Genomic DNA, 12,087 nt, shown 5'->3' with positions numbered 1-12,087 from the left:
AGTGCAGACAGAACCAGAAGCAACATATAGTTCTCTTCCCCTTTGCAGTCACTGCTGAAGCAAGAGTGGTCAACATAAAGTTTAATCCCTTTGTGACTTCTGACTGAAGCAAGAACCACAAAAGGTGTTTCAATGCACCTTCCCACATTCATAGAACGATTATGTCTTCCCCTCCTTCCTAAGAGCTGAGACAGAAGTACAGCATTCATTCCATGCCCATCCGAAAGGATGATAAATTTCAGATTGTGCAAGGACACTATAAAGGTCAGCAAACTGGCAATTTAGTCAAAGTTTAGAGGAAGAAATATATCATCAACACTGAACAGGTGCAGTGGGAAAAGGCTAATGGCACAACTGTCCGTGTAGGCATTCACCCCAGCATGGTGGTTATCACTAGGTTAAAATTGGACAAAGACCGCAAAAAGATCCTTGAACAGAAAGTCAAATCTCACCAAGTAAGAAAGGAAAAGGCCAAAATACAAGGAATAAACAAGATGAGAAGATGCAGGAATAAAGCAATCTTATATACAAACTTTCACTGAAACTGTTGAAATGGAAAAAAAAAATAATCAAAATGGAGTCCCTCATGCTGAGTTCATCAAACTGAAAATGAGTTATCAGACCATCCAAGAAATCAGGAAAGGGATAACACCCTAATTTCCCAAATAAGCCAGTTTCAATTGGTATGATAATGAGGCGCCCTGTCTTTAACAACCCCCCCTTTTTCTTTTTTTTGGTAAACCTCTCCTACGGTGCTGTCTTTAATCCTTACAACAAAAGGTAACCTGAGGTAATTTGATGTTAACCAATCAGTTATTTCTCTATTGTTCTGCATTGCTCCAACCTTACTAGGAAAGTAACTTTGAAAAGACCAATCCACTTTTTATTCTTTGTTTTTGCTTTCTTCAGTCCCTCTCTGCCTATAAAACTAACCTCCTCTGCTCAGTTCACTGAAACACTTGTTTTATTTTATGGAATGAGGTATTGCTCAAATCTAAAAATCACAAATAAAACCAATTAAGATCTTTGAACTAAATTGTTGTAATTGCTGTGATTTGTAATAAATTGGCAGTAGTAAGTTAAATGCTTCCCTGAGTTCTGTGACCCATTCCAGCAAATGATCAAACTCAAGGAAGGGGTCGTGGGAATCGTCCCGCCCCCAATTTACAGTAAGTCACTCAGAATACCAGAGGCCAGGGGACAAGCTCAGTGGCTCATACCTGTAACCCCAGCACTCTGGGAGGCTGAGGAGGGAGGACAGCTTCAGGCCAGGAGTTTGAGGCTGCAGTGAGCTATGATCATGCCATTGCATTCCAGTCTGTGTGACAGAGCAAGAACCTGTCTTTTAAAAATATATATATATTTTAAAGTACCAGAAGGTGGGACTTACGACTGGTATTTGAAGTGGAACAGTAGTTTGCAGGACTGAGCCCGTAACCTGTGGGACCTGACTCTAACTCCAGGTAGATGGCGACAGAATTGAACTGAATTATTGGACACCAAGCTGGTGAGAATCAGTCAATATGAGGGGAAACTGGTCACACACATGGTCACAGAAGTGCTCCGTGTTGTGTGAGTACAGGAAGAGAAAAAACAGGTTTTTAAAAAATTATACAAGAGATAATAAGGACTTAGATATAAGTGGTAAAGGAAAATGGTAAAAAGGGAAGGATAATGGTTGAACTTTGAGGCAGCAAGGCCGCTGAAGCGATTCTTTAATGAGGAAAAGTATGACATCTTCCTTTTCTTTTTGCCTCTCACCATCAACTTAAAAAGCTACAAGAAATCTAACACTCAAAAAAAGATCTGACTACAGCTGTGAAAAAGGTAATCTAATGTCTTACTGAGACTGTTAACAGACAATCTAAGATTTCAGTCAAGTTATAGGTTAAGACATTTCTGAACAAATTAAGAGTACAAAAATTTAATAAATATACTGTAAAGCTGTGAGAGATGCCTTGAAAAAGAACAAAAAGCACTACCTTTATATAGTCAAATTTGAGACATTCTGCATTCTATATTCTCTATACCCTATGGAAGAAAATGAGCATATGGGTTAAGAAGAGATCTGCAGTCTGACTACCTGTGCTCAAATCCTGGTACTACCAATTACTATGAGACTTTGTACAGATTACTACAGCTTTCTGTAAGTAGGTTCTCTCACATTTAAAACAGTCATAATACCAGTACCTAAATCTCATGGGTAGTTGGTATGAATTAAATACATATTCATCACTCAGAAAAGTACCTGGCACAAAGTAAGGCTGAAATAATTGTTGACGATTAGGATTACTGTATCCCCTCTTTAAGAAGACTCTAATAAACTTCAATGAATTCTAATAAATTAAAAACTCTAAGAAATCATATCATTAAGAAACACATTTAAGTGTGACTAACCCAAGTTCTCTTATACATTTTTGGCAATAGATTAATAAAATCTATTCCCATCCAGTCATAAAAACTGTTGTTTGAAAAACACTTTGGAAAATTCTGGACTATGGGTAAGTGACACCATCTTTTTACTTGTAATAAACAGATGCCAAGGAAGCTAGAGAAATTTACTGAAGGATATTGTCACACAACTGACTAGAAATTTTAGTACAGTTCCCAAAAGTTCATATGAAGCACACTCATAGTAAATGGATACTACTGAATTCTGAGGGTACAAGGTTAAAATACAAAGGTATGTATTAGAGGGTCAGTAACTCTGCTTAGTTTTCATAAATCCTTAGCTTTTCTAATTTTATATGTAACATGAAATCAGTGTATTTATGCTTTGATGTTAAAAGGAATGCTGCTTTTGTAGACTACAGCCAAAAATACTATAGGACACCAAGAAAAAGCTTATTTGAATCACAGGAGTAGCAAACAAATGAATAACATAACTCCCTTCTTGTAAACCCAAACCTACAAAATGATACATTTTAACAAACATTCATAAGACAGTTATATATAAACGTGGAAATCTTTAAATAATTTACCAAAACATATATTGCTCAAGAAATTAAAATATGTAAAATTTAGATTTAAAAGAGACAAACTTATATAATCAATATTGGCTTTAAGAAGAATGATTTTACAAGCACTTTTTATAGTATTTCCTGGTAAGCAATTATGATTTCTGTACCTATGTTCTTTGTGTTCCAATAGCTGACAGTCTCTACATGTCAGTCTATCACATGTTTCACAGAAAAGTTTCAACTGTTCTTGTTTGTGCACAGGGCAGAAAACAGGGCGTTGACCAGATGCTCCGACAGACTCTGTAGCAAAATAAAACAAATATTTTTTAACTAAACATAAAATTTGTGTCTAGTTTTCTAAATTCCTATTGATGTTGCTATCCAAAGTTTATAAAGAATAAGTAGAAAATGCTATAGGGGTAAAAGAGGGAAGTTAATTGTAATCATTACAACTGCATCTATCTTACCTGAGACATCTTCTTTCTTCCTGATCAAGTGATCTTTAGTAAATTTTACTCTTTGATGTGCTTCGATACATGTCTTACATAGCCACTCTCCACATTCTACACAAAAGCCAACTGCACTTGCATTGTCTTCACAACTAGTACATACCTAAAAGAGGAAATAAGTACTAATCTAAATTAAATATAAAATGTAGATCCAAAAAATAAAAAGAAAACACTTGTTCTTAAATGTACTATTTCACTGTACACAGAATAAAATTATTTTGTTATCCATTTATCTTCAACAAAATCCTTTTCCTTACAGATAATTCATGTAGGTAAAAATCTAAGTCTCAGAACACAAAGTCTGTGGAGATTTGACTTTTTTTTTTGAGACAGGCTCTCGCTCTGTCACCCAGGCCAGACGGCAGTAGCGCAATCATGGTTCACTGCAGCCTCAACTTCCTGGGCTCAAGCAATCCTCCAACCTCAGCCTCCCAAGTAGCTGGGACTAAAGGCGCACGCCACCACGCCCGGCTAATATTTTTATTTTTTGTAGAGATGGGGTCTCACTGTGTTGCCCAAGCTGGTCTCGAACTCTGGGGCTCAAGCAATCCTCACACCCCAGCCTCCCAAAGTGCTGTGATAACAGGCATGAGCCACCATGCCCAGCCCAGATTTGATATTTTAAGTAATAACTTTAGTCTCATTTAACTAAGTTTGAGGTATATAAGAAAGCTATCTTTAACTTTCTATTTGAAACAGGAATCCATAGAACCATCCTAAATTACTTAACTATCCAAACATGATTTTCTTACAATTTACAGTTTGATATCAAGATAGGAATATAAAGAAAAATTGAGAAGCATACCTGTTCTGATTTTTCATCAGAACTGCTAGGAGCTTCAGATGTGTCTTTCACAAAATAATTATCCACAAGGTCTATCTGTCTGCATTCTTGGCGGCATACTGGGCACCGTATTACACCAACTACAACATAAAATAACAACATTTTAAAATATTCTTCAGGAATAAATAAATAAATTGTGCATGATGTCCATATGGGAACATTAATTCATCACAGAGAAGACCAAAGAAATGAGCATCAAGAACTCAGTAAAATAACCCAGTGAGTTATTCCATTTGGGTAAAAGTGATATTCTATTTAGGAAAAGAAAAAACAAGCATTATGATGCCTCCCAAAAAGTGCTTCCTCATTACAATATGTAGTTAGCTGAATAACTGCCCCAAAAGAAATTCAGATCCTGATCTTTGGAAACTATGAATATTAATTTACATGGCAAAAGGGACTTTACAGATGTGATTAAGGCTCTGGAGATGGTTTGTCCAGCAGGTCCTAAATGCTATCAAGTGACCTTCTCAGGGGGAGCAAGAGGAAGACAAGACTACAGAAGAGTGGAAGGCAATTACAGTAACAATGTGTGTCCACAGGGAGTAGAGTGATGTGCCTTATAGATGAAGGAAGAAGCCAGAGGCCAAGAAAGAAAGGCAACCACTAGAAGCTGAAAGAGACAAGGAAATGGATTTTCTCCCAGAGCCACCAGAAGGAACCAGTCCTGCCACCACTTTTGACTTTAGTCCAATGAAAGGGATTTCAAACTGCTGGCCTCCATCATGGTAAGACAATAAGACAGGTGCTGTTTTGAGACACCCAGTTTGTGGTAATTTTGTTACAGCAGCAACAGAAAACTAATACACAATCTATCATCTTATAAATTCTGACTTGGTTAGAGATACTTGAATACATGCTAATATGAGAAGAAAGATCATCTGTGCCTTCACCTGCTAGTGTTTTAGGACTTATCAGAAAGGATAAACTGTTGAGGTAACACACAGAGGCTAAAGAAGTAAAAATAGCACCAGAGTCGACACAATAAATTGACTACATGTCAGCCATGAAATTGAGAATACAGTATAAATGACACAATCCATACTTTCAGGAAGGGTTCTAGATTCACACATAATTTTTATAGTTTATAATGTACACAACTACAGAAAGTACCAAAGACTGGGATATAAACTGAGTCCCCACGAGTTGTGTGGTACACAAACTGAAGTACCATATATAGTCATTCTGATGGAAAATGAAAACATAAATAAAACTTATCATTCCAAAAGAAGGGTGAGGTAGCTCATGCCTGTAACCCCAACAGTTTGGGAGTGGGACGATCACTTGAGCCCAGGAGTTTGAGGCCAGCCTGGACAGCATAGTGAGATGCCATCTCTAATTTTAAAATAAAATAATAATTAAAAAATAACTTGTTATAGATTTAAAATACAATACTGTTTTTTTCAATATTTCCTCTTTATTTTACCAAAAATATGGTATAAAAATAAATAACAAGATCTTGGTCAAAGGAACCATACAAAAACAATTTTTCAAACCAAAGGAAGAAATAGTCAAGTGAAAAGAAAGGGGAAAAGGAAAAATATTTTCACATTTGGGAAAGCATGAATTAAAAACCTCTTAAGAAAGTGTATTATATACAACTACAAAGAAGTATAAGTAACTGTAGGGACAAAGATCTGAGAGTAACTAACCCTTCCTAGAGTGAATCAGTTAAGTTTTCACCAAAAAGATAACACTTTAATAGGGTCTTGAAGAATTAACATGAATATACTAGTGTGTAAGAAAGGGTTTACTTGGCAGTACTGGGTTACTCAAATGCTGCACATTCCTTCTTAAGAAAGGCCTGTCTTCAGGACTGGCCCTTTACAGGTTCCTGGGAGATGACCTCTGAGCCGGTGGAAAATTCTGCCTGATAAGAGTATTTTTGTATACCTGAGGCTTTAAGCCATACTGTGTTTGACCTCTGGGTGCACTGGAGTCCCAGTAGCTGATTATCAGTCCTGTGGGGGCTGCATGGCAATGAGACTGATCTCCAAAATCTAGACACCAAGGCTCAGGTGAGATTCTCTGCTTGGCAATACTCCCAATGTATTGTCCCACATTGTTGCTGGGGACATCTGAAAGCATGGGTCTGCTTTCTCTTGGACTTTGCACCGTGTATCTGGGTCCTTCTGGTGGATCACTGTTCCTGAGGCTAATCTTGGGGACCCCCAACCCAACTAAGAAAGAAGGAAACTGATAATAGCAAGTACAAAGTTTACAAATTAAAAGAAAAAAGAATAGGAGGCTACAAAAGACAGCAGAAAATATATCTATCTTTCCTTCTACCTATATGTATATAATTACATCTATGTAAAATACTGAGAAAATTAATGAGAAATTTGCAACATCTAAATGAAGGAATATTTTTGTTGAAGGACACAAAAAATGGAGAGACATTCTATGTTATAAGCAAGAGAGATTCAATATTCTGAAAGGATCCGTTCTGTGTAAATCAATTATTCCATACAGTTCTATATTACACTTTCTGAAACTCAACAAGTTAATTCTCAGATTCTTATAAATTTCCAACTCAATCTAGCAGGCTGACATCACAGCTTATGGAGACAAAAATTCATCTTCTTCTTAGTCTAAATCATCACTAAAATGATATTAAGGAATTTAGAGGATTAACACAAGATCCAAAAAATGAGGGTGAAAGAAGGAGCAAGGCACATATATCAGTACGTAAGCAACTTTAGCAAATTTAGATGAAAAAGAATAACTCAACAGTACAGAAGAAATCCAGTCCATAGTATACAGGAATAACAAGATACACCTGAGTAAGACTTAAACTTGCTGAAAAAAATTTCAGAGAAGCTTGGAATTCAGTCACGAGGCATGAAGAAGTCCCAAAGAGACACAAGGGGATACATGCAAGTCTACAGACATCAGCAAACCCCACTCCTATACTGATTACTTACCTCTGACAGATTACTCAGTAGCCAGGGTATCTTACTCCCAAAACAAAAGAGATGAAGGTTCTTTAGGGATCTTGTTGCTATCTGCTTCCATATTTATCAATAAATTTTAAAATTACATAAATGCCTGCTCTAAAAATGAGAGCTGGCCAAGTACAGTAGCTCACACCTGTAATCCCAACATTTTGAGAGGCCAAGGCGGGCAGATCGCTTGAGCCCAGGATTCAAGACCAGCCTGGGCAACATGGCAAAACGCTGCCTCTACTAAAAATACAAAAATGAGCCAGGCATGGTGGCATGTGCCTGTAGTCCCAGCTACTTGGGAGGCTGAGGTGGGAAGACTGCTTGACTCCAGGAGGTAGAGTCTGCAGTGAGCTGAGACTGCACCACTGTACGCCAGCCTAGGCAACAGAGATCCTATCTCAAAATAAAAAATAAAAATAAAAATGAGAGCCACTTTACATTTGAGTATGTATTCCCCTTATAAGTGGTGTACATCAGATGAGTGTGCCAGACTTAATCACTCAGTCCTACTTGCTATGATGAGTTCTGATCATTATACAAAAAAACTGACACCCAGACTCTAAAACCAAAGCTACTGACCAGTTTCATGCATAAAGTCCCTAGAAGTGATTTCATCAATTCAAAACTCAAGTTCTAAGAGACCCATTCATACTTACTGAATTCGTTTCTTTTAAATGCCAATTTACTAACATTTTTATTTGGGGATGAGGGGTCAGTGGGAGATGAGATTCTTTCTAAAAGGCTAAAATACACAAGTCTACAAAGTAGTTTGTCTTTACAATGTTAAGTGGAATTTAGTTTCAGTAAGTTGACTGGTGGACTTCCATTCAAGATGAGTGATTAAGCAAGTATGGAAAGACCAATTGATTCCCTGAACTCAAACACAGAAATGGCTAAAACATAACAAATTAAAGCGTATTTTGAAAAATACTTAACTAACCCTGGAAGGAAGAAGAAAATATTTTTTGTTTGTTTGTTTGTTTTGTTTTTTTTGTTTTTTTTTGAGACGGAGTCTCGCTCTGTCGCCCAGGCTGGAGTGCAGTGGCCGGATCTCAGCTCACTGCAAGCTCCGCCTCCCGGGTTTACGCCATTCTCCTGCCTCAGCCTCCCGAGTAGCTGGGACTACAGGCGCCCGCCACCTCGCCCGGCTAGTTTTTTGTATTTTTTTAGTAGAGAGGGGGTTTCACCGTGTTCGCCAGGATGGTCTCGATCTCCTGACCTCGTGATCCGCCCGTCTCGGCCTCCCAAAGTGCTGGGATTACAGGCTTGAGCCACCGCGCCCGGCCAAGAAAATATTTTGAAGTGCCAGAAACAAAAAGAAAACTCAAAGCCCAAGTGGTGAGGAACTGATGCATGTGGGTCACAGGAGTTATTACAGTACCACTGCTGGGAACAGGAAAACAAAGTTTAAAAGGTGAAACTCAACTCCCTTCATAAAGCATGGAGCACGCTTTTAGTGTCCTACAGCCTGAAACCCTTGTCAATCCTAGAGAACCCCAAAAAAGCTGTATGCATAGATATAAATATATAACCAAAATGTGTACCATTTGTACAGGATACAGAAATGCCAAGTCAAGAAACTAACAAAAAGTTGTCTGTAACCTTACAGACACAAAATCATCTCATGAGAACACCTCCCAACCCAGAGCACAGTAAGGACTCCCACTGAAGATAGGTTCACACAATAAAACTTCAATGCACATGAGGAACCCAACATCTCAGTGTGAGTCAACAAACACGATAAACCAAGAAGTAACAACCTAGAAACCACAGATTTTAAATGAATAAATAAAGCAGTCTGAAAGATTTCAAATATGTATGAAATTGTGATAAAGGGCCAAACAATCTATGAAACTAGGTAGATCTGAAAAAGAGAGAAATAAAATAGCACAGAATAAGCTCAAAACAGGTTAAATGTAAGCAAGAGACAATTGAAAATTATCAAGATAGAATACAGACATAAAAGAAATCATACAGAATTTGTACAGATAAAAGAAAAAATAGACACTGCAAAAGAGAAGGTAAGAAAACTAAAGGACTAAATGAGAAGCTCTACCGTAAGTCAAATAAAAATTCATGGAAGATAAGCAATAGAGATGCTATTTAAAGACATAATGAATGAGAATTTTCTTTTTTTTTTTTTTTTTTTTTTTTTTTGAGACGGAGTCTTGCTCTGTTGCCCAGGCTGGAGTGCAGTGGCCGGATCTCAGCTCACTGCAAGCTCCGCCTCCCGGGTTCACGCTATTCTCCTGCCTCAGCTTCCGGAGTAGCTGGGACTACAGGCGCCCGCCACCTCGCCCGGCTAGTTTTTTTGTATTTTTTAGTAGAGACGGGGTTTCACCGTGTTAGCCAGGATGGTCTCGATCTCCTGACCTCGTGATCCGCCCGTCTCGGCCTCCCAAAGTGCTGGGATTACAGGCTTGAGCCACCGCGCCCGGCCGAGAATTTTCAAAGAAATGAGCCCTCAAGACTGTAAGCCAAGTCCTGAGTGGGACAAACAGAAACAGCTAGATATACTATAAGAAAACTAAGAAACAAAGAGAAGAAACTCTTAACTACTAGAATGAAAACAAAAATTACAGTTATAGAAGGCAATCATGCTGACAGCAGACCTCACCAGTCAAAGGCAATACCAAAAGATAACAGGAATAGTATCTTCAAAGCATTGAGGGAAAAGAACAGTCAATCTAGAATTCAATAACTTAATAAAACTTTACTCAAGAGTAAAAGCAAATAAAAAATTTTCAGACATGAGTATTGCCCATTTCTATAAGAACTAGTAAAGCATAACGTCAAACTATATAAAATTGCCAATATTAAACCACTTACGACTTGCTAATATGGCAACTTTATACAGTTCAACCTAATATTTAAGAAAATGGAAGCATATTTAGAAGTGAGATGCAAAAAGCAACTAGCGAAGATAACAATAAAAGTTGTTACTAAACGTGTAGGCTTAAAGTAAATATAAAGATATATAACTATTAGTTTGGGAGACTTTAAAACGATGAAATTAAAATATCAAACTACAATAGCTTGTTATATTACAATTAGACTTAAGTTTTAGAGAGTCATTTTACTTATAATATGAAAGAAAAATTAAGGTATAAAATGTCAATTAAAAATACAGTAAGGCCGGGCGCAGTGGCTCACGCCTGTAATCCCAGCACTCTGGGAGGCCAAGGCAGGTGGATCACGAGGTCAGGAGATAGAGACCATCCTGGCTAACACAGTGAAACCCCATCTCTACTAAACATACAAAAAAAATTAGCCTGGCGTGGTGGCGGGTGCCTGTAGTCTCAGCTACTCGGGAGACAGAGGCAGGAGAATGGCTTGAACCTAGGAGGCAGAACCTGCAGTGAGCCGAGATTGTGCCACTGCACTCCAGCCTGGGCAACAGAGTGAGACTCCATCTCAAAAGAAAAAAAAAAAAAAAGTAAAACCTTGCTATGACATAGTAACTGAGGACCTGGAAGTTGAATCACATGAAATACAGTCAAGTTGTTGTAAAGTAAAATAATCTGTGCAACCCTGCTCCCCTAGCCAATAATAAATTTCAGAGACTAAGTTCAGTGCCATGCTGACACTGCAGCTTTGTGGGCTATACTTTCTGAGAACAACTGTTCTGAAATACCAACAAGAATTCTAAGAATCTCTGTTAGTTGATGTCATTTTTTCAGCTTGGCTCATAAAACTACTAGGGATGTGGGAACTCTCTGTCATGCCATGTCCCTTGCCTGATGTTTCCCAAGCCAACTTTGCTCTTCCCTGCACTTCTGCCCTCACTCAAATAAGAACTTTAATCTGTCCATTTGAGAATGAGGGCTGTGCTGAGTCAGGTTCTATTCATAACAAAATTGCATCTAAATTTGCATTAATTACAAGGTTTTACTATAAGATCAGTTAACTCTTTTTTTTTGAGACTGAGTTTTTTTTTTTGAGATGGACTCTTGTTACCCAGGTTGGAGTGCAGTGGCACTATCTCAGCTCACTGCAACCTCTGCCTCCCGGGTTCAAGCTGTTCTCCTGCCTCAGCCCCCGGAGTAGCTGGAATTACAGGCGTGCGCCACCACGCTCGGCTAATTTTGTATTTTTAGTACAGAAAGGGTTTCTCCATGTTAGTCAGGCTGGCATCGAACTCCAGACCTCAGGTGATCTGCTCACATTGGCCTCCCAAAGTGCTGGGATTACTGGCGTGAGCCATCGCACCCGGCCAGATCAGTTAACTCTTTAAGAAGTTTATATGTGTAAGTGTATTTGGTCCTCATAGCAGCCCTGTAAAGTAGGTTCGATTACTATCCCCACATTAAAGGTGAAAAAATTGAGGTTCAGAGAGATCACGAAACATTATGAAGTTCATGTGGTGATGTAAATGCCAAGATCTGAAATTAATATGTCTGTGTCTATGGCTCATGCTCTTAAGAATTATGCTAAACTGTTTCTCTAAATTAAATGCTGGTCTATTAGTAACAAAAGAGACTAAACTAAGGCAGTATTAAAGGAAATGTAGAGGATAAATGAGAGTATCAATTGGACTTAATAAATGACTGTATGATAGAGTACTAAGAGTTACAATGAGGAAATAAACTAGAAATTCTAGATGATTCCCAAGTTCCTGGTGTGGGTAATGCATAGATTTTCAGCCAGAAGTATAATGAGTAAGTTTTCGATAAATGGTGTTTAACTAACATATTTCTGGAGCTGAGGGGCGTGGAGGGAGCCACCAGCATGTAAATAACTCAAATGTGAAGTGCAGTTATGACTGCTGAGGAAGAATATTATCAAGGACAATAACCCTTGCTACACCAATATTTACAAGTCAAGCAGAA

At 38.1% G+C, this 12,087-nt stretch overlaps 1 protein-coding gene across 5 annotated transcripts in view; it reads right to left on the bottom strand.

The window, feature by feature from the left end:
• Positions 1-12,087, bottom strand: part of TRIM33 (tripartite motif containing 33) — a 123,736-nt gene that overhangs the window by 66,903 nt on the left and 44,746 nt on the right. For all 5 annotated transcript variants that reach the window (XM_033199861.1, XM_033199862.1, XM_033199863.1 and 2 more), the window contains exons 2-4: positions 4,275-4,393; positions 3,428-3,572; positions 3,128-3,260 (exon numbers count right to left, since the gene is read on the bottom strand). In XM_033199861.1, coding sequence (XP_033055752.1) covers positions 3,128-3,260; positions 3,428-3,572; positions 4,275-4,393 — 397 coding nt within the window. The remainder of the gene's footprint in view (positions 1-3,127; positions 3,261-3,427; positions 3,573-4,274; positions 4,394-12,087) is intronic.

Source organism: Trachypithecus francoisi, unplaced genomic scaffold, assembly GCF_009764315.1.
Source record: "Trachypithecus francoisi isolate TF-2019V2 unplaced genomic scaffold, Tfra_2.0 Lachesis_group5, whole genome shotgun sequence".
Taxonomy (NCBI): Eukaryota; Metazoa; Chordata; class Mammalia; order Primates; family Cercopithecidae; genus Trachypithecus; species Trachypithecus francoisi.
Note: the sequence above shows the minus strand (reverse complement) of the source record. Positions and strands in the feature narration are given on the sequence as shown.